We start from the raw sequence: 25,883 nt of genomic DNA, 5'->3' as shown, positions 1-25,883 counted from the left end.
AGGGGCATAATGATTCCTTGGAGGGCAGATTGTCATGGGACATAGCAAGAATCAATTGAATGTTGTTGGCGATGTGCATGGAACAGATGGAGAAGGTGGAGCACCACTTCTGGACCTGAGAAACAATCACTGACTGATTGACTGGGATCGCATCGTAATGTAAGTTTGGGATGATGAGCCGTGGCTGCGGAACTTTTGGATATACAAGGCCATGTCCCTGGATCTGTGTAGGGAGCTTACCTCAGTCCTTCAGCACAAGACACCAAAATGAGAGCTGCACTGACAGTGGAGAAGTGAGTGGCGCTCACAAGTGGAACACCAGATTGTTACCTGTCTGAAATCAATTTGGAGTCAGGAAATCCACCACGGTGGCTGTTGCCATGCGAGTGTACAGAGCTTTTAAATGCCTCATGATGTACAGGATTGTGACTCAGTAATGTGTAGGACATACTGGATGGCTTTGCAGATGTGGGGTTCCCAAACTGTTGTGGAGCAATAGATGGCATGCATATTCCTATTTTGGCACCAGACCATGTTGCCACTGAGTACATCAATAGAAAGGGCTACTTTTCTATGATTATGCAAGCATAGGTGGATCACTGGGATGTTTCACCAACATCAGTGTCCGATCCAGGAAGGTGTGTGACACTCACATCTTTAAGAACACAGGACTGTTCAGAAAGCTCCAAGCATGGACTCTTTCCCTACTGACGGATTGCCACTGGCAATATTGAAATACCAATCCCTTGCTCCCCTGGCTCACGAAAGCCATAGATTGGTCACCTCGACAGCACCAAGGAACGATTCAACTACTGGCTCAGCAGGTATTGAGTGACAGTTGAATGTGCATTTGGTCATTTGAAGGGTCGCTGGTGTTGCCGACTCACAAGATTGGACCTCAGGGAGAAAAATATCCCAACGTTTATATTCCACAGCTACCTGCTGTGTCCTGCTTAATATCTGTGAAGCAAAAGGGGAGAAGTTTCCGCCAGGATGGAGGGCAGAGGTGGAGTGTCTGTCCGCTGAATTTGAACAGGGCTATTAGAAGAGAGGAACATGGAGCTATACAGCTCAGGGAGGCTTTGAAAGGCAATTTTAACAGTGAGTGGAGTAATGTGTGGTGTTGTAGTATTCTCTATCTGGCCCTGCTGTTTTGTGGCCTGGTAAGAATTGTGTGGTGATTACTGTACATGTAGGAATATAACATTGTCAGCTCACCTATTATTTTTGTTTGTGACTGATCCTCTGAGTTGTGTGATACAGTACAGTAACAGGTAATTGGTTGCTTTCTGAATTGCTGAGCACTTAGCAGCATATGTTGTGAATTAATAAAGATGAATTATGTTCCAAATAATAGAATTGTATTATGTAACAAAATCAGTGCAAAAGAACCACTAAAACAAATAAATTGAAAATTTAATAAAACTTTCTAAATTAATAGAACTGAACTTTTCAAGAGGAAAGAACGTTGATGTCCATTTCAGCTACCACATATATCTACCATGGCTTTCGCAAGTCAGTGTATGTGAAGCTGTGTTGTCTTTAATGTCTCCCAGGGCGGAGTGGAGGAAGGTCATCATTGTCCTTTGATGCCATGTAGAATATTTGTGGAGGAGGAAGAGAAGGTATAGGGAGATCCCAATATTGAGTTCTCAATGGCTGTAGAGGGAGGCAAATCTGGGGTTGTTGAACCCGCAGGTCCACCAGAGTCTCCCGGATCTGTGTTTGCTGCCTGAGAAGCCCCATTATGTCCCATTACATCTCCCTCTCCTTTTTCCTGCTGGGACTCCTGGGCTTTTCTCCTTTACCACTCTTTCCTTCTCCAGACTGTCTGCAATGTTCATCCTCCAGGCTATGTGCTCATGATCCAATGCAGCACGGGTTTGCAGGATCTCATTGAACATGTCATAGAATCATAGATCATAAGGGGCCCACAAGGTCATCTAGTCTAATCTGCTGCCAAGATGCAGGATTTGTTGAGTCTAAACTATCCAAGACAAGTGGCTATCCAACCTCCTTTTGAAAACCTCCAGTGAAGGAGCTTCCAGGAGCTCCATAGGCAGTCCGTTCTATTGTCCTACTGTTATTACAGTTAGGAAGTTTTTCCTGAGATTTAATCTACATCTGTTGTGCTGTAATTTGAACCCATTGCCTCTTGTCCTGCCCTCTGTGACAAGAGAGAACAGTCTTTCTCTATCTTTTTTTTTTATGGCAGCCTTTCAAATATTTGAAGAATGCTCTCATGTCCCCTCCCACCTCAGCCTCATCTTTTCCAAGCTAAACAAACCCAGTTCCTTCAGCCTTTGCTCATATGGCTTGCATTCCAGCCCTTTGATCATCTTTGTCACATACCTCTGGATCCTTTCAAGTTTCTCTACATCCTTTCTATACATTGGTGACCAAAATTGGACACAGTACTCCAGCTGAGACCTCACCAGTGCTGAGTAGAGCGGTACTATCACCTCCTGTGACTTGCATGCTATGCCTCTGTTAATGCAACCTAAAATTGCATTTGCTTTTTTTGCAACAGCATCACACTGTTGATTCATGTTGAGGTTGTGATCCACCACAACTCCCAAATCTTTTTCAGCAGTGCTGCTGCCAAGCCAGTTATCTGCCGTTCTGTATTTGTGCATTTGTTTTTTCTTCCCTGAGTCTAGCACCGTACTTTTAGCTTTGTTGAATTTAATTTTGTTGTTTATAGCCCAGTTCTCCAATTTATCAAGATCCATTTGAATTTTAGCTCTACCCTCCAAAGTGTTTGTAACCTCCGCACCCAGCTTTGTCATCTGCAAATTTGATCCTACATCCAGGTCCTTTAACCAATTATGTATATGCTTAATGGTAGTTTCACTGAGTCTGCATTTCTCCAGCTAACTTACCAGAATGTTATGTGGAACTGTGTCTAAAGCCTTGCTAAAGTCCATGTATATATGTCCACTGCATTCCGTCTATCCACCAAACCAGTTACCCTGTCAAAGAAGGAAATCAAGTTAGTTTGGCATGATTTGTTCTTAGTAAATTCATGTTGGCTGCTAGTGATTACCCCTTCATCTTCCAGGTATCTACAAATTAATAGAGCCCTGCAAATCTGAAGCTGTCTGCTTTGTATCCACGGATATCTGCAGATCATTTTTGCAGATCATAACTTGGATGTGAATACAAATTTTGTATCCGCACAGGGCTCTGCAGCACACGCTCACCCGAACAGAATGGCTGTCACCCAGCCTGCAGATTCCAGCTTGGCTCTCTGAATCACGCAGCAACGTGCTGGGCATTCTGGGAGTTGTAGTCATCAGCTTGCTCGGAAGGAGGAGGTAAACTACAACTCCCAGAAGGCAGTGAGCCAAAGCGCCATTTTGAAGGTGTGGTTGTTCTTTAAATGAGCAGGCAGCTATAGCTGCGTGCATTAGAGCCTCCGCAACTGCATAGGGGTGTCTGAGCCCACCATGGGGAGGGCGGCACTGCATAGGAGGGCCCAGAATTGTAGCCTCCCTGCTCGGAGTGGGTGCGGCAGGGGTAGAGCGGGTGGCAGGGCAGGAGGTCTCTGGGGAGAAGTAGTTCTGGAGTGGGCAGTTGGGGGCTTGATGCAATCCTGTGTCATTGCTGCGCCCTGACCTGTGGAGCTTTTTAGAGTCCTGCAAATCCCCAGCTATCCGTGGACAATTTTTGCAGATCAGATGCAGATACACCTTTTTGTATCCACGCAGGACTATATAAATTAAATGTTTTATACATTGCTCTAGTAGCTTCCCAGGTATCGAGGTCAGGCTGACTGGTCTGTAGTTCCCCAGCTCCTCCTTTTCTCCCTTTTTAAAGATGGGCACTCCGTTAGCCCTTCTCCCATCTTCCAGGTCCTCTCCTGTCATCTATGAGTTTGCAAATTTTATTGCCTGTGGCTTTGAGATTTCTTCAGTTAATTCCTTCAGCACCCTGAAGTGAACAGCATCAGGCCCTGCTGACTTGAGTTCATTCAGATTAGTCAGAAGATCTGATGTATTATTTACTTATCCTTATGTGCATTCCTTCCCCTTTATTGGCAATGATAATATGACTGGACAACTAATGAAGTTATTGTGAGAAGACTGAAACAAAGTAGGCATTGAGCAGCTCTGCCTTCCTATAATCTTCTGTTACCATCTCACCTTCTCCATTGAGCAGTGGGCCCACACCATTCATGATCTTTTTTTTGTTGTATGACACATTTGTAGAGCCAATTCTTGTTGTCTCTCTCATTTCTTGACTGCTGTAACTCAGTCTTTGCCTGGGCTTTTGTCCCTATATGCTCACACTATTCCCATGTATACTTCCTTGGTGACATGCCCCTGCTTCCATTTCCTGTATGTATCCCTTTTGGTTTTTACATAGCTAAAAGGTTCCTGATGCAGCCACATTCACCTCCTGTGGCTCTTCTTATCTTTCCTCTGCATAGGGATAGCTTGTAGCCCCCTTTGACTCCTTTTCTTCCTAATTGGTCTTTCCATGGCACCTTGCCTATCATTTCTCCGAGTTGGTTGAAATCTGCCTTTCTGAAATCTAGTGTCCTTGTTTTGCTGTTCTTATGTCCTCCTTTCCTTAGGATCTCGAATTCTATGAAATCCTGATCACTTCCTTCCAAATTCCTGACCGTCTTCATGTTCACAACTGATTCATCCCTGTTGGCCAACACCAGATCCAAAATGGATAACTCCCTCCTGGTTTCTTCAACTTTCTCAATCAGAAAGTTGTTCCCTACACATGCTAAGAACTTGCAGGACATATTATGCTTTGCTGAAATAGTCTTCTAACAGATATCAGGAAAGTTAAATTATTAATACTAGCTCATCTTCGCTAATCTTGTTACCTGCTTGTAGAATGCCTCGTCCACTTCCTTCTCCAGATTTGGTGGTCTATAATAGACCCCCACCATAACATGGCTACTATTCTTTTCGCTTTTTATCCTCACCCAGACACTGTTAGTAGGTCTGCCACTCACTTGCTCTTGGACCTTAGAGCAAGTATATACATTCTTGACGTACCGTGCAGCACCACCTCCATTTTTCCTATTCCTGTCCTCCAGGACAAGCAATATCCCTCAGTGCTGGTACTCCAATCATGGGAGTTGTCCCACCAAGTCTCTGTATAATGCCAATTAAGTCATAATTTTCAACATATACCATGACTTCCAGTTCATCCTTCTTGATTCCCAAACTCCTTGTATTGGCATACAGACATCGAAGATATTTTGAAGACTGTCCTGTTGCTTTTCTCCTTGCCTCTTTTATGCAGTTGTGGTTTCTAGTCCCTTCTCCAGAATTTAGCCCCTTCCCCTTGACTTCATTACTTGAGCTTATATGTGAATTGGCCATTTTTTCGTCACTATACCCCATCAGACCTAGTTTCAAGCTCTCCTTACCGGGTTAGCCAGACAATGTCCAAAGATGCTTTTTTCAGTGTTTGGTAGATGGAGCTCATCCCAGTACAGTAATCCTCTTTCCTGGAACATCAGCTCACTGTCAAAGAAGCCAAAACCTTCTCACCGTTACCACCTGCATAGCCATGAATTTACATTCATAGTTTGATGGTCCCTGCCCAGGCCTTTTCCATCAGGTGGGAGGATGGATGAGAACACTACTTGCATCCCAAACTCTTTTATGCTTCTTCCCAGAATCATGTAGTGATCCACTCAAGGTCATTCTTGGCAGTATCGTTGGTGTCCACGTGGATAAGTGGGAAGGGGTAGAGGTCCGAGGGCTTGATGAATCTCGGAAGACTCTCTGTCACATCCTGAATTCTAGCTCCAGGCAAGCAACACACTTGTACAGGATTCCTGGTCCCAGACGGCAGATAGATGACTGTCCTGCTTAGGAGGGAGTCCCTGACCACTCCTACCCTTCTCCGTCTCTTGGGACTGGTGGTCTGGAACCCTTGTCCCTATGACAATGCATCCCATGTCTTCTGGTCAGTGGGGTCTCCTGCTGCCTTCCTTCAGATGACTCTTCCAAGGCATTCTCAACAGGAGAACCTGTGCAGAGAGCCTAAAAGCAGTTGTTTGCTTCTATATGTGTTGGGGGTATATTGGCTCTCATTCTTCTTCTGGAGGTCACACACTGGCAGTTTTCTTCCCTGTTCTTCAGTCCCCCCCTGCACTTCTGTCTCCGATTCTTGGGTACTCTGTGCCTGCAGTATCAAATCTTGACTTCTGTCCAGGAAGTCTTCATTTTCTCCGATGCAATGCAGGGTCGATACTTTGGCCTCCAGTCCTTTTAACCTTTTCTTGCAGCATGGAGATCAGCTTGCATTTTGTGCAGATGAAGTCGCTTCTATCCTCTATGAGAAAGATAAATATGACACATCCTGTGCAGCTGATCTCTCACTATCCATATTTTTTTTCCTTGTAATGTATCACAAGCCTCTTCAGATGATGTATTTACCAGGGTGGATTTGATTTAAATCACTAAATCGAGTCTTCCTGACTAATCATGGATTTCTACATAAAAGTGGATTCTTGTTGGTTGTTATAACCTTAATACATATTCTTCACAACTCAGAGATAGATGTAGGTTTCATTTTTAGAAGGTACATACTATACATTTTTAAAGTGATTTATCTTGAAAACTTTTTAGGTTAGTTTTACAGCTATATCAGAAAATGAATGATTGTTTGGTTATTTCATTTTACCAAAGGTAATTGAAGCAGATATTTGAAGTCATTGGGAGGTGAACCATCTCAAATTCAACAGGGTAATCATTAATATTTGGAGGCTTTTTCTTGCTATGCTGAATTATGAGGAGAACATCACCAGACGTTTAACTAAAACAACAACAAACATATAATATTTTAACAAAATAAGCATATGAATTTTTGAATGTAGTTAAACATTCAAGTGTTTTTAAAATCAGGTTTGTTTTTTTTGTTAAAATTGTTTAAAATAGTTAAATGAATTAAAAAAAAATTAAATAGACTGACAGCCAGGTCAACAGGAAATGCACATAGAGCAGAATACTTACAACAAGTAGCAGTAAAAGCTATAACAAACTGTAGAAAAAAATTCAAATGTCTAGTACGCAACTTGATCACAGACAATGCTGCAAATGTATCCAAGATGAGAAGAAATTATTTAGAAGAGAGTCCCAAACTAATAACATACAGTTGCAGTGCTCATTTGATGCACCTCCTAGTCAAAGACTTCAGTATTCCAGAAATAAAGGCTAATGTTGTTGAAATTGCAAAATACTTCCATAACAACCACTTTGCAGCAGCTGCTCTGAAAAAAGTGGGAGGAACCAACTAACTCTCCCACAAGATGTGCGATGGAACTCAGTAGTGGACTGTTTTGAGCATTATATCAAGAACTGGCCTAATCCAATGACAGTTAGTGCCATTTATTTTTTCATGATTTTGTTCACAGTCACAGCCAAAGTTCTCAACATTGGGCTTAAGAGAAATGTTGAACACATGCTGAGTATCCTGAAGCCTGTTTCTGTAGCCTTGAACAAATTCCCTTCTTCTGTTGTCACACAAGCACATACAACAGGATCATTGTGGACATTGCTCTACCCATCAAGACTCAGGTTTACAATTTCTCTAGACCTTTTGCACACTGCTCAATTTCTCTTTCATACACTTTATCCAGCAATTTGCCTGCGACATCTGCTCTGTTGGGTGGACTGTATCCTGGTCTTAATGACTGAACCATGTTAATGAAGTGTGGGTTCTCAATCATATGGAAAGGAGAGTTTGTTGCATAAACAAACCAGGCAATTTATTCATCAGTTACCTCTTTTTGTAATCTGCTGGTTCTTATCACAAACTTATCTATGGTTGTTTCTGGATGATGGAAATTTTTTTTTTCTTTTTGCTACAGGTGATATACTGTGGCTATGTGACATACATGATGTGACTGAAACACTATCATTGGCAGATAATTCTGAAACTATAGAAAATGATGGTGATCTTGAAGGCGGATAGTCTTCAGAATCCTACATGTTGAGGATGGTTTCTCCTAAACAAAATAAGACAATGCAGTACCATACTGCTCATTTAGTATTACTCATTGCATTCACTGACACTCAGTACTACTTTAAAGGTGAAATTGTAAAAGGAAGTTCTGCCTATTTCAGCTATTTTTTTATCACAAGTGCATCTAAAATGATAGTACGATAGAGAAACAACTATTTTTTTTTCCTCAAACATGAGAATTCAAGAATAGTTCAGAAGGAAGACAAGCAGTCTTTAAGAAAGAAGTATGAAATAAAAAAGTTTACCAACCTGAAGACCCTACGTGTTCAGACATGTTCCTTTCATCATCTTCAACGCAACTTTCTCCTGAGAAGGAACACTTCTCATGATGTTGTTTCATTCGGGTAATCGGGCCTTGCATTTTTTTGTTGCACTGTTTGCATTTTGCATGCATGCCTGTCTTACCCACAGGTAGAGGAACTTCATTAAAATATTTCCGAACTGGGTCTCTCTTACGGCCTGCTGCCTTTATAGGTTTTCCCTTCTAGTGAGAGAATGGTATAGTAGATCTCAAATCAATGAAGGCTACACTCAGAAAGACCACAAGACTTCTGGAATATGCTGCTCAAACAGTTTCACTTTTGTTTCTACTGCCTGTCCCTCCCTTCTCACATTTATCTTCAGACTTCTTCCCCTTGTCCAGATCTATTCTGCCCCCAACAGTGAACTTTTTGAAACTTTGCATGTTTAAAGAGAGGTGAGGGATTAACTCTGTGTACACAAATTTGCCGAGGGACAATAGGGTTGAGGTCTGTTCTTTCTCACCTCTATATATTATTTATTTATTTAAAATATCTTTGCTGTTAACAAGCGTGTTATCTCTGGTGACACAAATCCAGTTTGAGAACTTCAAAACTAAGGATCTCTAATGGTATCTTCTAGATTGAGCACTGAGTCCCATTGGGTAGATAGAAAGATTAAGCTAAATAATCTATACAGAAGCCCCTGGAACCTCATAAAATTGGGTCCTTAATCCATGAACTGTTGAACTCATTTACAAAACTTTTCTTAAACATTACATGACTATATTGTCTCATACTACAGAATTTATAATCTCTATTCCATGAGGAGATACATTATAGCTCAAAAGGTATCTTAATTAAAATTGTCTTTAGATAGCTTTTTTTCCCCAAAAAGCATCTTATCAAGAATCTAATTTTAAATAATAAAAAAAAAAATCCTTTATTTATTTATTTATTTATTTATTTAAATAATTGATTTTTATCCACCCTGGTATTTACTGTTTCCAGAAGTCTGAAAGGCAAAAACTCTGTGGGCTCTATCCCTAGGTGAACTTCTCTGTTTGCTTCTCCTCTGTTCACTAGGTTGGCAACTGGCTGCCTTTTTATAAGGCTGCTGGCTCAAAGCAAGTTACCATGGGTCTGGGCCACTCTGGCCATGCTTGAGGCTGGCCCGTGCCGTGCCACAGCAGAGTTGGGGCCAGAGGAGGGGCGCCCTGCGCCCTTGCTGCACCGGATTGTGGGCCAGGCTAGTTGGGGGCCGGGGAAGGGACGCCCCTCCACCAGTCGCGGCAGGTCCCCGGGTGGGTTCCTTGAGCACCTGCGTGGCACTAAATACGCTGCTGCGCAGCCATGCAGTTACAGGGAACTGAGGTGAGAAGTGAGGAAGAGGGAGAGGACTTATAGGACAAACGAGGACACGTATGCATGTAATGTCCAATTAGTTACAGAAAGACAAGTGAACTTTAAAAACAAATTACAGCAATGAGTTACCACTTGTTGGTGGAATACGGAGTTGTTGGGCTGGTCTACGCACAGTTCTTGTCCTGATTTAACTAAATTGTATTTAAACCAGTAAAAAACGGTGTGTAGACCAGTCTTTTGTCTATATGGTGCTGTGGCAGAGATGAAACTGGGGATTTTTGTAGCATACCTGTGAACCTGCATGGAATTTCTTTTGGACTGTAGGTAGGATGAGAATGTGTACAGGTGTAACTCATACTCTTGGGGCCCTGGCCTTGGGGAGTCTAGTGATTCTATGTTGCTGTACAAAGTGAGTTTGCTTCTGTTAGTTATTTTTGGAGCAAATTGTGGATATTGCTGTTTGAGGTCAGTGTGTAAGGTAAGATGTCTATACATAAATGCACTTCCTCTTCACTAAATAAGCATAAACAAAATATACGCATGCTGTATTTCACTAAAAATTCATCATGTGACAACAGAATATTAATTAAATTCATATCTATCTCTCATGCAAATTGAAATCTGTAAATGAGTGCTTATTGTTCTGTGCCCTCTCCTTCCCCCCCCAATATACTAACTCAAACTCTTAGTATTTTCATCCCTGGAGACAATGGTTTTTTTAAATGCCTGAAGACACTTTATATTTTGGATTTGCAAGAAACTTGCCCTGAAGAAGAATGACTCAAGCTACTGGAATGGTAGTCACTGATTATTTTGAACACTTGTTTTTGAATGCTGCTACTCCTCCATCATACTGATAGTTTTCAGTTGCCTACAGATGCTGTTAGATGCTAAGGGTACATCTACACTTCAGTAAAAATCCTGTGGCACCAAGGCCTTGTCTACACTACGAGAGTAGTTCGATTTTACTTAAATCGAATTTTTGGAATCGATATTGCAAAGTCGAACGTGTGTGTCCACACTAAGGACAGTAATTCGACTTTGTGAGTCCACACTAACGGGGAAAGCGTCGACATTGGAAGTGGTGCACTGTGGTCAGCTATCCCACAGTTCCCGGAGTCCCCGCTGCCCATTGGAATTCTGGGTGGAGCCGCAAATGCCTTCTGGGTAAAAAAAAGGTGTCCAGGGTGCTTTTGGGTAACTGTCGTCATCCGTCCATCACTCCCGCCCTCCCTCCCTGAAAGCGCCGGCGGGAAATCAGTTCGCGCACTTTTCTAGTCAGTGACAGCGCGGACGCCACAGCACTGCGAGCATGGAGCCTGCTGCAACCATCACTGCAGTTGTGGCCGCTCTCAACACCTCGCAACTTATCATACACCTTTCCCTGAGGCAGATGCAGAAAAGTCAGGCGAGGAGGCTACGTCAACGCGGTGATGGCCTGAAGTCTGAGAGTAGCACAGACCTCTCAGAAAGCAGGGGACCCAGCGCCGAGAACATCACGGTGGCAATGGGTCATGTTGATGCCGTCGAAAGGAGATTCTGGGCACGGGAAACAAGCACTGAGTGGTGGGACCGCATAGTGCTGCAGGTCTGGGATGAATCCCAGTGGCTGCGAAACTTTCGCATGCGGAAGGGAACTTTCCTGGAACTTTGTGAGTTGCTGTCCCCTGCCCTGAAGCGCAATGACACCCGGATGCGAGCAGCCCTGACTGTCCAGAAGCGAGTGGCCATAGCCCTGTGGAAGCTTGCAACGCCAGACAGCTACCGGTCAGTCGCGAACCAGTTTGGGGTGGGCAAATCTACCGTGGGGGTTGTTGTGATGCAAGTAGCCAAGGCAATCGTTGATGTACTGCTGCCAAAGGTAGTCACCCTGGGAAACGTGGAGGCGATCATAGATGGCTTCGCAGCGATGGGATTCCCAAACTGCGGTGGGGCCATAGATGGAACTCACATCCCTATCCTGGCACCGGAACACCAGGCCAGCCAGTACATTAACAGAAAGGGCTACTTTTCCATGGTGCTGCAAGCACTGGTGGACCACAGGGGACGTTTTACCAACATCTACGTGGGATGGCCGGGCAAGGTTCATGACGCTCGTGTTTTCAGGAACTCTGGTCTGTTTAGACGGCTGCAGCAAGGTATTTACTTCCCGGACCACAAAATAACTCTTGGGGATGTGGAGATGCCTATAGTCATCCTCGGGGACCCAGCCTACCCGCTAATGCCCTGGCTCATGAAGCCCTATACTGGCGCCCTGGACACTGAAAAAGAACTCTTCAACTACCGGCTGAGCAAGTGCAGAATGGTGGTGGAGTGTGCTTTTGGCCGTCTCAAGGGGAGATGGAGAAGCTTACTGACTCGCTGTGATCTCAGCGAAACCAATATCCCCATTGTTATTGCAGCTTGCTGTGTGCTCCACAATCTCTGTGAGAGCAAGGGGGAGACCTTTATGGCGGGGTGGGAGGTTGAGGAAAATAGCCTGGCTGCTGATTACTCACAGCCAGACAGCCGGGCGATTAGAAGAGACCAGCGGGAAGAGCTGTGCATCCGGGAGGCTTTGAAAGCAAAGTTCCTGAGTGAGCAGGGTAACCTGTGACTTTAAAGTTTGTGTATTGAGAAGCTAAACCTGCCCCCATTTCTTTGCCCAGTTAATGTTGACTATCCTATCCAGTTACATACCCCCTTCACCCCACTTCCAACACACATTTCAAAATAAAAATAGTTCTACTTTGTTAAAGCACACCGTTTTCTTTAATACTGTATTCGCGGGAATTTTTTAAAACTGGGACGCAGACTGTGGTGCGGAGCGGGTGTACTGTAGTGGCGCGAATGCAGCTTCTAAACTCAAGGATTGACAGGCTCCGCTGCGGTGGGATGGTTGTTTCAACGGAGCCTGTCACCCCTCCTGATAGGGACTGTGTGTATGGGGGGGTCTATGTGACTTTGTGGCAGGGGGAGGACGGTTACAGATCCCCTGCTGTGTGGCTCTGTGATCCTGCCTAAGGACCGCCGCTTAAGATCTGTAACTGCCCTCCCCTGCCACAAAGTCACAGAGCAACCCACCCCCCACCACATAACATGAAAACAACCTCCCAGACTAACCAGGGTAACTAGTCACTGCATCACTGCACTATGTATGTGCCCTGCTGCTGTGCCTGCCCCCGACTATATACCCTGCCAAAGGTGACTGTCCTGTCGAATTACCAACCCCCTATCCCCCCCTCCTCCAAAAGAACATGATGGAAACAGTAGTTAACAGAAACGTATTTTTTATTATCAACCAAACATGGAACTGGGAAAGTGAAACTTGGATGGGGGCTTGTGTCAGGCGGGAAGGAAAGAACTTGTCAAATTTTGGGGAATGAGAGCCTTCTGCTGCTCGAGCTCTCTGCAGGGGTGGAGTGAGAGTTAGCAGGGACTCTGCCGCCTCTCCTTCTGTGCACTTTGGGTGAGGGGAGTATGGGACTTGGTGGCGGGGGAGGGCGGTTAGAGATGGACTGCAGCGGGGCTCTGTCCTCCTGCCTCCGTTCCTGCAGAACATCCACAAGGCGCCGGAGCGTGTCCGTTTGCTCCCTCATTAGTCCAAGCAGGGTTTGAGTCGCCTGCTGGTCTTCCTGACGCCACCTCTCCTCCCGATCCATGTTGGCTTGGTGCATTCGGGTCAAGTTCTCCCGCCACTGGGTCTGCTGTGCTGCCTGGGCTCTGGAGCAGGCTATAAGCTCCGAGAACATGTCCTCCCGTGTCCTCTTCTTCTTATGCCTAATCCGCGCTAGCCTCTGGGAGTGTGATGACAGGCTAGGTTGTGAGACAGTCGCAGATGGGGCTGTGGGAATGGGAAAAAGGGAGTGAATTCCTCAGAAAGATAAATGTAGTTGTGAACAAAGAACATAGTCTTTCTCTGTTAACAAGACCATGCACAGCACCTCTCACATGCGCACTCAGCACAAGGTCAAATTCTCGGCCTTCGCATTCAGTGCCTGGGGTCTTCTACAGCACATTTGAGAAGCCTCTCAGGAGAACGGAATTTCTGTTGCAGGCAGACATGGTAAGCCGTAGACTTGTGGCAGCTTAAAACTTTAATATTAGCAATGGCCTCATTTCACATTGAAATCAATGTCGGTCCCTGCTGCCAGCAATTCGGCAAGCAGGAAGTCTGCTCCTGTCCCACACCCTCGCGGCTGTCCCCGGGAACGATCCCTTTCGGCTGCCCCTCTCCCGCCTCCACCGCGTGGCTGCAAACCAGCGGTTACAGTTCTGTAAAGGAACGGCAAAGCAGTCCCAACACTAACATTCCCCTACCTCATTCAAAGCAGGTCATCATGAGCGACATCACCCTCATGAGGATCTCTGACAGCGAGAAAGAGAGAATGCTCCGGGAAAGCCTGCAAAGACCAGGGCCGTATGCCGCCATGCTGTGCAGAGCAATGATTCCAGAGTACTTGATAGTCTCGTGGCGTGGCAACGTGTCCTACTACGGAGGACCCAATAAGGCCGCTCTCCCCAAGAACCTAATGCAGCGGATTTCCAATTACCTCCAGGAGAGCTTCCTCGAGATGTCACAGGAGGATTTCTGCTCCATCCCCGGACATATAGACCGCATTTTACTGTAGCTGCTGTAGCAGTGACTAACCAGTAGAGCGGCTTGGGCAGGACAATCATGCAAAACCGGACATTGCTAGATTTTTTTTCAATAGTTGCACTGCCCATGACTGAACCGTTAAGCTAATCAAACTAATCATGAGAAACCCATTTTTTAAATTGTTAATATTCCTGTTCTGTTACAAATAAATGTTTAGATTTTTACAACACTTACTGGCTGATCCTTCCCCAGATTCTGTGTCCGGGGTAACGGCTGGGGAGGGTTGGTAGGGGATCTCTGTAAGGGTGATGAAGAGATCCTGGCTGTCGGGGAAATCAGCGTTGTGAGCGCTGTCGACTGCCTCGTCCTCCTCATCTCCTTCCTCATCTTCCCCGTCCGCTAACATGTCCGAGGATCCAGCCGTGGACACTATCCCATCCTCAGAGTCCACGGTCACTGGTGGGGTAGTGGTGGCGGCCGCACCGAGGATGGAATGCAGTGCCTCGTAGAAACGGGATGTCTGGGGATGGGATCCGGAGCGTCCGTTTGCCTCTTTGGTCTTCTGGTAGCCTTGTCTCAGCTCCTTGATTTTCACGCGGCACTGCGTTACATCCCGGCTGTATCCTCTCTCTGCCATGTCTTTAGAGATCTTCTCGTAGATCTTTGCATTCCGTCTTTTGGATCGCAGCTCGGAAAGCACGGACTCATCGCCCCACACAGCGATGAGATCCAAGACTTCCCGATCAGTCCATGCTGGGGCCCTCTTTCTATTCTGAGATTGCACGGCCATCACTGCTGGAGAGCTCTGCATCGTTGCCAGTGCTGCTGAGCTCGCCACGATGTCCAGACAGGAAATGAGATTCAAACTGGCCAGACAGGAAAAGGAATTCAAATTCAAATTTTCCCGGGGCTTTTCCTGTGTGGCAGTTCAGAGCATCCGAGCTCGTACTGCTGTCCAGAGCGTCAACAGAGTGGTGCACTGTGGGATAGCTCCCGGAGCTATTAGCGTCGATTTCCATCCACACCTAGCGTAATTCGACATGGCCATGTCGAATTTAGCGCTACTCCCCTCGTCGGGGAGGAGTACAGAAGTCGAATTAAAGAGACCTCTATGTCGAACTAAATACCTTCGCGGTGTGGACGGGTGCAGGGTTAATTCGATGTAACGGCGCTAACTTCGACATAAACGCCTAGTGTAGACCAGGCCTTAGTCTCAGAGCCCGGTCAATTGACTCAGGCCAGCTGTGGCTCTGCTGTGGGTCTTTTATTGCAATGTAAACATACCCTGAGTTTTTCACAGTGGTGTTATGCTCGTGGCTTGACATATGCCCCTAGGCTGAGACTAACTGTGGTAAATGTACAATGTAACTAAAACTACCATTTAACATTTTTTCTGCTTTCTTTCATCACAGAAAAAAGTGTCCTATTCTCTACTTAAAATAGATACGTATCATCGGTAAATCAAAATCTCTCCCAAGAGTTAACAGAATGTCTTTTTTAATTATTATATCCCCTTCACCAGATTGTAATTAAAAAATGTTTAGATATTAATTGTATCACAGTAGAGTAGATGATAGTGCTGACTCTTACTACTATGTTTGAAATAGAGGGATAGTTTTGTTCATTTGTTGACTGTTTTTAGTAACACCATTTACTTCGTGTTTTGTTTATTTCCATGGTCAGAGGAGACTGCAAATTTGAGTGATGCTTTTATTAAGCCTTCTTCAACCTAAACAAATCTGTTGCGTTAGGTGTAAGAATCGACTTCCGAAACATTTTTCTCTACTTAAGCGTTAATAAAAAATTGGGCAGACAATTTTGGGTGTATATTTTTAGACTTTTAGAATTTTTTTGACAGGTCCTCACGAGGCAATTAATAAAACTTGGTAGCTGCCAAGTTTTAAGTGCAGTAATAGATTTTAAAAATGTTTGCGAATTGGCTTCTTATTTCTATTCTTTGCTTCTTAAATGTGAAAAGAGATTTCTACTATAGTTAAAATATATTATTCTGGAGATGTGGGGAAAATAGTTGACAATAGATTTTTTTTTTTTTTTTTTTTTTTTTTTTTGCCAGCCTGAATGGTTTCATGGTTAGACTTCAGGGGATTTTGATGACTGTAATGGCCTGATAAAACTAGGAAGGTGTATAACATAACCTGTGGCATTCAGATTAGATACATTTTCAAAGTAATACGTGTTGGGACAAACCATTTTGAAACGAATTATAATATGGATACTAAATTGGTTGCAACATTTAAAGCAAAGATCTATACACTGTGGCTAGTCACTGCACTTTCGTCCTCCTTTTCTATAGTTTTGTCCTGTAATTTAGGAAAGAACTAAAAGATTTGATTGTATTTGTTGTGCAGTGGTATTACACAGTTAAACATTCCCTACATTCCACTTCTTTTAATTTTTATATTTCAGATTTACAGTACATGAAGCAATTTATGCTTCTGAAGTTTGTAAATTGCTTTTAGGAGTCACATATTGAAGGCTTAAGTTGACAGTTGAATCTCTTTTTGAAAATTTGGTCCTGCATGAGGAATCTCACAATGTCACTTTTACACATCTGCTTTTCTGGGTAGAACCACACTTTAAATATTTTTCTTCACAATTCTGGTGAAAGACTGCGTTGCGGGGGACAGGATGAGATAGGAAGGAGAAAACAGAATTTGCAGGCATGAGTCAGGATTATTTAAGAGGCTGGATCTAATACCCTCCATGTTTAAGTTGTAAACTAGTAGTTCATCGAGTAGTTTGTTTGTTCTGTACAGAGTCTTCCCTTCGTAGGGTTAGTGTTCTGGCTTTTACTTAAGACAGATCAGGATTCCATGATTTTAAGAGTTGTTGCTTTGCCAAGACTGAAATAGCATCCATCTTTCCAAATCAAAAAGAAAAAATCATGAGAAGCAAGGGACTTGAAAGCCTTCTAGACTCAAAATTGCATGTGCCTAGATCCAGCACTCATAGAAATTTGGCCTGTGAGTCATCTATGTTCAGGCATAAGAATGAGCAGGTAATTGCCCTCAAATGAAGCAATGAAAACAGAATCTGAATATATCCAGGTCAGTACAGTGAGCAGCATGGGAATTCTCTTTGGATGTAGGGGAAGGGCTGTGTCTTACAAGCAAACTGAAATCTTAAATATGCAGTAGTAATATATTACAGGTTTTTTTTTTTTTTTTTTTTTTTTTGAGAAACTACCATAGTGGGAGGTTTCAGAGTAGCAGCCGTGTTAGTCTGTATCCGCAAAAAGAAGAACAGGAGTACTTGTGGCACCTTAGAGACTAACAAATTTATTAGAGCATAAGCAGCTTATACCATAGTGGGGTTTTTTTAAACAACCATCTATAATCTGTTTAATTAGTAGTAAAAATAACTTTTTTTATTATTATTATTATAGCTGCCATCACTAGTTATTTTTGTCCATTGCAAACAGGTAAAATATCCCTCAGTGGAAATATATTGGTGGGCTGACTGCACAGAAGTGCAGGTATTTTTTTATATTCAACCATCTTGTCTTCCATGATTTTACTTCCATAATTTTGATGTCAAACTATGATATCCTCTCCTTAGCAAATATTGGGGAAGAAATTTAGATCTTCAAAGAGAAAGAAGGTACTCATTGAAATGTTCTATCTGCTACATTTCAGTCATCTTTGTACTTGAGAATAGTCACATAGAGTGAATAATGGAAAGGTTCCATAGCTTCTCTGAATTGGCTTTCAGTTTTGTCTGTTTTAAGTTCATTCTTTTGATCTAATTAAAAATGGTTTTCTCTGACAAGACTCATTGCTGTTTTCTTTTATTAAATTTAAAGCCAAATCATGTTGCTCATTTGAACCCCAAAATGTGTAGAGCAAAATCTAGAATCAACAAGGGTGTGAGGCAAACTAAAATAATTCAAAAAAAGAACAGGAGTACTTGTGGCACCTTAGAGACTAACACATTTATTTTGTTAGTCTCTAAGGTGCCACAAGTACTCCTGTTCTTTTTGCGGATACAGACTAACATGGTTGCTACTTTGAAACCTAAAATTATTCAGGAATAGTCTGTTTAAATAACTTTTGAGAACTAGTGCTCAAAACTGAATAAGCTTAGTGACTGTAACGGCTTGGTGTGTTGTCTAGTATGTTGTGGATTTTAGATATGGGATACTTCAGAATGTGTTATATATTCTAATATTCCTCTTCATATTCCTATGCGTGTGTGTATATAGAATATATACACTAATATTACAGTTTGGGCTTGATTATATGCATCCTGGTATAAGCATACCACTTAGTATTGTGATATCCTCAGATTAGTTTAGTATGTATTTATTATTTAGAATGAAGAACTATCCAAAATATACAGGATGCTTTTCAAACAGAGATAGATAATACCTGCCTCAAGGACAGTACAGTCTGAAACATCTTGATTATTATAAAGACTTTGTAAGTAAAGCAGTTTGTGGTCAGTACTCAGAATGGAAACAGATTCCATGCAAAGTAATATTTGGTGATTCAGTAATTGGCACTCATCCTTTTCAGTAATGACCCAATGGCCAGGGTTAGTGCTGAGGGCATTGGTGCTATTGGAGATACCTTTGAATTAAGATACAAAACTGAGGTCCTAACCTCTTTTGGACATAAAAAATCCAGTAGCCTATTAATGATGACATGCAAAGGAGGGGAGGTTTATGCCCGTTTTAATTCATTTTGTCTTATGAGGAAGGCCGAAAAGATTTAAAAAAATACACAAACAAAAAATCCTACAGGTTTTACATTGGGCATCTGGATGTTTTTTTCTATCCTGGAAGGAAATGAAACCTGATCACTGAGAGGGGAAGTATATTTTTTTAAGTATTTAGATTGCTTCAGACTTACTTTTTATACCTATTTAACTCAAACACTTTGGGGAAAAGGATTCAACACCAAATCTCCTCTGGTATCTGCATTCCACATTGAAATCATCCAAAAAGAAGACTCAGAAAGAATAGACGTGATGTTCTTCATATTTTTATGACGCTTAAACCGAAAAGAAATCCATCCTCCAACAAAAAAAAAATTGTTTTCAGCGTTCCTTTATATACACACCTCTACCTCGATGTAACACTGTCCTTGGGAGCCAAAAAATCTTACCGCGTTATAGGTGAAACCGCGTTATATCGAACTTGCTTTGATCTACACAGCCCTCCCCCCCCAGCACTGCTTTACCGTGTTATATCAGAATTCGTGTTATATCGGATCGCGTTCTATCGGGGTAGAGGTGTATTATAAAGAAGTGCAAAACACAACAGTCTGCTTTGAACTTTTTCTAATAGGAGTGCTAGCCCTAGCACTTTGGTCAAATTCTAATTTCAGTATTTGCCTGAATTCCCCATTTAGTTTCAGTGGATAAAATATTAACTTCCTATTCTAAAATATTTCGTAAGGCGTGTACTGTTGGACAGCTCTTGTGGTCCCAGGAGGTTGCATTTCAGCTGTGGATGAAGTGATTGTGTGTATGGAATTATTTGAATTGAGAGATGCTATGTAAATATACTGTATTGTCTAGATTTTATTTTTTTTATTTACTGTCACTTTTTTGAAAAGGGAGAATCTGCCAAATCTTATGTAATGTTCATTTAAAGCTCTCTGAAGGGGTTTGCCCTGTCAAACTGATATTTTTAATATCAACATTAAAGATGACAAAAATAGAGGGGAAAAAAACTCTTATTGTCTCTTTCTTTTTAGAGAGGATCTGACGAACTTCTTTCAGGCAGTGTACTCAATAGTCCGAACTCTAACATGAGCAGCATGGTAGTTACTGGTAAGTGTTTCAAAGGAGAAATCTAACATTATATCTCAGAATCTTTTCCTGTTTACAAGGGGGAAATAGTAAAATTAAAATAGTAAAAGTAGATTCCATCCTATTGTACAAGAATAAATTGTTGGCATGCACCAGACTTTAACAACCCTGTATCTACATTGAAAGACTCAAAAAATATTTGAACGAGTAAACCAATTAAGTTAATGGAAATTTACGGATGATGAAACAATTCTTAAGGCTGGGGAACTGGGTGGGACATGAAAGAAATTACTCTTTTTAATATGGAATGAGTTATACAATTCTCTTCAAATTAAGTGGTGATACAGAGCAAATAATGGCTAACAGGAACTGCTGTAGGAATTTAACTTTGTCATGTGTAGGCATCCACATGTCTGGGCATCCCTGCCGGAGTAGCCTGCTCATTTCACAGTAGTGGAGTAACTTTATGAATAATTAAAATTCTAATAACTCCTCAGCTAAACTGCCACAGCACTAGATTCTGATCCTAGTTCACTGCCTTAGTATGGAAGCAGCTTTAGGCTCACAGCAGCACTTCAATGCAGCGTGTGTTAGTGTTCCTTTGTCAAACTGCTGGGGACTCCAAATAAATTGGCTTTTCAGTAATTGAAACTTGTTCCCCTTTCTTTTATAACTTCCTTACAACTATTTCAGAGTGTATCTGTCAAAGGAGCTTTGCTCAGCCTGCTGTTTTGGCACACCTACCACTTAGGTCTTTCTTTCTGGTGGCAGAGTGGTTTAGTTCATACCTCTAGTCTGTTAGTGGGTGATCTAAATAGTTGTAATCAGAAGACTTAGCTCACCACTTTACTGTGGTAGGTGAATTCTCCACAGCGGTGCAGCAGCTTGGTCTAGTAGCTCCTATTACCAGTGGACCGTATCAGCAGTAATCCTGCAGTAAAAGGTAGCACTTTCCTCCCTGAGTGCTAATGACTGTGGCATAGCTTTAAAACCACTACAGAGAGCCTATAAATTATTTTTAGATTAAAGGAAGGTTTCTGAACACCAGTGCTTTACCCCAGCTCTCCTAGTTTCCTTTTTGCTTCTGGAGGATATCCCTATTTCATTTCTAGGTATCCTTGGACACAATAATAGTATGCTTGAGTTAGAAAGTGTCCTGACTTGCCATCTTTTCTTTACAGTCTTTTCCATCTTCTGGGAAAAAACTATGATTCCTTCTCCCCTGCTCCCAAACTTTCTGTGCATCAGGACTAAATCCATGTTATTTAATCAAAGAAGATTCTAAACAAAAAAGCTATATTACAGTCAAGTTTTACTGCTACATTACAGTTAATGTCACTTTTCAAATGAGCCAATATTAAAACACAAATTTGAGAGAACTGAATTAGTTTAAATTGATTGCAAAATGGAAATGTTACTTTCTTCTCAAATTGATCCTTTCCCCCAGGCTCTTACAAGGGCCACCAGTTGGTTGTGAAAGACTTCACTGTACTGAAATGGAACAAATGAACTCAAGATTTTTGTTGAAAAAATATTCATTTACCATACTATTGGGCTTTAAAAAAACTATGGTCAAGATTTTAAAATGTGATTTGAGTATCCAACTTAAAACACCTAATAGAGCTCAATTTTCAGAGAAATGGGGTTTGGTACTTTGAGAAAATCAGAGCCTTTCAAGGTGTCTCAAGGTAGCTATTCAGAATCACTGTCACTTTTGAAAAATCTTAGCCCATACTTTTATTTTACAGCCAAACTAGCCACAAGTTTCAATGAACTAAATAATCTTAACCTGAGCTCTTCTATGATGCCCAGATCCGTTGCCCATTCTAATGGTAATAGTAAATATTGGAAAAAGAGGAGGAAACTCTAAAAGAAATATAAGAATCCCTAACAAAGATGCTCCTGAATGCAGTAATATAATTATGTCATTTTCAATGGGTAGTCTTGAAAATATCTTGGAGAAAACTTTCAGGAATTCATCAAAACATAACCTGTTTCCTCAGTCCATCTCTCTTATGAGACATAAGCCTCTGAATAGAAAATATTGACTAACTCCCACATCTTGTCTGGTGAGATCTAATGGACAATCCTTCCAGCTGTATCCAGAGCCAGGGAATATTTTTTCAGTTTTGCAAGCGAGAGGTCAGTACAGATTCTTCTTCAACCACTCATAATGTAAATGATCAACTAAGGCGTAATTAAGCCTAAAATGGAAACCAAGCATTTTTCTTATTCAAATTCTTGACCAGGTCATAAGGCATATGGGTTCGAAATGTCATTTAAAAATGTATTATAGGTCAATAGACCTATAGATTAGGTTCACCTCTAATCTTTCTTCTGGCCTCTCTGCCATTGAATTTATATATATGTAATAGTATTGACATGAATCAGAGTTCTGCTATCACACTCAAAGCAGCATGACTGTGAAGCCCTTATAAAGAGAGGATATAATCCTTGATCACTCTATTTGTAAAGGAAGCATGATTTGGAACAGTAGCCACTCCATAACACACTCAAGAAATGGCTCTCCCTCCCTCTTTTGCACTGTGTAGTTCTCAAGAACTTCTCTTTCTGATTTGTCCTGGTCTTCATTTTCTACTATTCCTGGGAAACAAGGTGTATTTATGACCTTGTCACTTCTGTCATCAGATTCCATTATACTGTCCAAGCTGATGTCTTCGTAGAAGAAGAGAAGGAAGAGAGCAATTTACATTTCTGTAACCAGGATGTGACCTGTTGGTGAAAATGCACCTGAAAGCAACTTACCTTCACGCAGCCCAGAGTCCACCTACCATTAGTTCTACCCCAACAGTGATTCATAATGAAGACTTTTTTTGTTGTTTTTTAAAGCTTTCTCTCTCCTTTCTTTCCCCTTTCGTCCTATACCTTGTAAAGCACTTTAAAACATTTTTGTAAAAATAATAAATAATTGCACAACAAGAAGCAAGAGATCAGATTTTTTTTTCACTTAAACTTGTCTACGTTTTTAGATTGGGATTTTCAAAGGAACCCAAGGGAATTAGGCATCCAGCTCCCATTTAATTCAGTGAGACTTGAGCATCAAATCCGCCTGGTCTCTTTTGAAAATTCCAATCATAATTCTCTTCAAATAGACGGTGAATGATATGAAAGATAGACACCTTTCCTTTAAGGATTTCTGTATATCAAACTTTTCTCCCATTTTTTTCATATTGTCTGGGTGACTTGCAAAATAAAACGAGGTAAAGAATCTGTAATTCTTATTGCATCATTATTGGTCTTACAGGCCATCGTCACCCACGATCATGAAGACATGTTTGTGGAAAAACTTCAACATTTCATTCTGACCTTGGCAGGTTGAAACTAATAGTTTAGAATCTAAGAGAACGGAGCCGGAAACAACTCTGTTAAACAGTGGTAAACATTCTGCAACCAGAACATACAAGAGGATTTGGAGAACTTGGCTTCCAAAGTACACAGACCTTTACCAAAATAGACTTCAAACATCCTCAATTGTCCAGAGGTCCAGATCTCTTTATTCCATGTTATTTCTGGTATCCATACTTTTATACCTACTTCTGCACCCTTGCATTTCCTCAAAGCTATGTGGTGTTAGGGTGCAATCGTCAACCCCAGAAGTGTTTGTATTTCACTTAAGCTATATGTATCTATATCAGAATTAGTTTTTACGAGTGATTTGTGAATCCTTTGCATGAAAAGTCCATAAATAACATTTGAGAATAGATTGTTTTAAAGGTGAAGACAAGAACTAACAACCACTACGTATTCTGGAAAGCAGTTTTGTCTTTGCTTAAGATTAAAGGTCAGGGCTCAGAGTTTTTCTAGCAATAGTTGATGACATCATTTACACCTACAGCTGAGAGCTGCACCGTCAAAATCACAGATAAAAACTATTGGAATAAATGTTGTCCTTCATCAATTCTGAAGCTGATGTAAAATTCCATTCTTGTTTCCTATTTTAAACTAGTTAGGGTCAGAAGTCTTTGGAGAGCATGAGCCCTCCTTCCAGTGTTTATGAGTTCATCCCTTTTATATTGATGTATGGCAGATACTGACTCACTGAAAAGTATTCCAAGCAAAGAGATGTTAAATGGGACTCTGATACTCTATGAAATGGACCAGAATGGAAACAAGGAATATTAGAATTTTACCTCAATTCTGGGTATTCTGCAGGGCACCAATGTTGTCTAGGTCATAAGTCCTGCGCTAACTGGTCTTAAACTGGTGTCTCTAACAATATGCTTCCCTGTGCTTTTCACTAGTCAACTAAGAAGGCAAATGTTGCATGCCCAATAAATACTTTCTTAACTATGTACTTTGCATACGGTGAAAAAAAATTGCTCTTACTCATTCTAAGGTTTAACTATAAAACACATTTATTTTCTATAGAACAAGGAAACATGCATCTCCTCTCTGGTGTGCTATTTCTGTGCCAAATTTAATCTTCTGAAACTTTATTCCTTTCAACTGTAGGACTGCTCAATAAAAATTGCAGAAATATTTTTATGTATGGAAAAGTATGTCTGTTTTCTAGTTCCTTGTACTTGGAAACAGCCAAACTGTATTTCCTGAAATCTGCAAAATATTCTCTCTCTCTCTCTCTCTCTCTCTCTCTCTCCCCCCACCCCCAGAAAAAAAAAAAAAAAAGGTCGGCAGACACAAAGAATGGAACATTTCAGCCTGATGGGGTTAAAGTTCCTGAAAGTTGAGTGACTAGAAACAAGGGATTAGAATGGAAAACAAAACAAAAACAGACTCCAAGGAGAAACTGCTGAACTTGAAGTAATATGCAAATTAGACACCATCAATTTAGGCTTAAATAGAGACTGGGAATGACTGAGCCATTACACACATTTAATCTATTTCCCCATGTTACGTATTCTCACACCTCTTGTCAAACTGTCTGTAATGGGCTATCTTGATTATCACTACAAAAGTTTTTTCTCTCAATTAATTAGCCTCTTAAAGTTGGTAGGACAACTCCCACCTTTTCATGTTCTCAGTATGTGTATATATATCCCCTCACTATATGTTCCATTCTATGCATCCGATGAAGTGGCCTGTAGCCCACGATAGCTTATGCTCAAATAAATTTGTTAGTCTCTAAGGTGCCACAAGTACTCCTTTTTGTGGATACAGACTAACACGGCTACTACTCTGAAACCTGTCAGAATGGAAACAGTTATCCAACTTTAACTGTAGCAGTGACTGCTGCTGCTCCATTAAACCCACTAAAATTTGGGGAATTAACAATCCAGTGTCTGTGGTAACTTTTAACTCTCTCTCATTAAGAGATATGCTTTGATAGATATTTAATTGCAGTCACAAAACATTTAGCAATGTGACATACAAATGATCATGTATATCTTAAAATACGGTTTAACAGTGCTAATGGTGCATGGTTATAAATTGATGAATGAATTTATATGTCCTATTTTTATAAAGCCATAGCTAAACTGACAGTGGTTAACAATAAAATGTTATAAATACAGGTACTTGAGTAACTAAGTTCACAAATAGTAATTTTTAATAGTATCTGCTGGAAGTTTAAAAAAATTACTACCCATCCTACGTTTTGGTGATATATTGGCCAGTTTATCATTATGTAGTAATGTAAATTGATGTTTGATTATCATACAGATGTGCTTGTGCATATATGTGCATACATTAAGCTCACAAGCAAAAATGGTTTAAAAATAAGCTTTATGCTTGAAAGTGTGTTTTCAATGGAATCTAGCTAAAACATCAAGAATTGTAACTTTGTTTATGAAATCTTATATAACTGCAGAAGACAAAATCCTAAACAGTAAATCTGGAAATGAATAGTTAAGGGATTTACTACTTTAGTTAACTCATTTTTATCCCACCTAACTTATATTGTGCACCCAACCTTAATTTTGATCCATAACATTGTACAAATATAT

The 25,883-nt window shown here is 41.4% G+C and overlaps 1 protein-coding gene across 5 annotated transcripts in view; it reads left to right on the top strand.

The window, feature by feature from the left end:
• The window catches only part of PTBP2 (polypyrimidine tract binding protein 2), an 85,585-nt gene that overhangs the window by 5,482 nt on the left and 54,220 nt on the right, over positions 1 to 25,883 (top strand). For 4 of the 5 annotated variants that reach the window (XM_054036495.1, XM_054036494.1, XM_054036493.1 and 1 more), the window contains exon 3: positions 19,905 to 19,980. The exons of the other annotated variant lie outside the window; for it this stretch is intronic. In XM_054036495.1, coding sequence (XP_053892470.1) covers positions 19,905 to 19,980 — 76 coding nt within the window. The remainder of the gene's footprint in view (positions 1 to 19,904; positions 19,981 to 25,883) is intronic. 5 annotated transcript variants of the gene reach the window in all.

The sequence above is a fragment of the Malaclemys terrapin genome, chromosome 8 (assembly GCF_027887155.1).
Source record: "Malaclemys terrapin pileata isolate rMalTer1 chromosome 8, rMalTer1.hap1, whole genome shotgun sequence".
Taxonomy (NCBI): Eukaryota; Metazoa; Chordata; order Testudines; family Emydidae; genus Malaclemys; species Malaclemys terrapin.
This window is presented reverse-complemented; position numbering and strand designations above follow the sequence as displayed.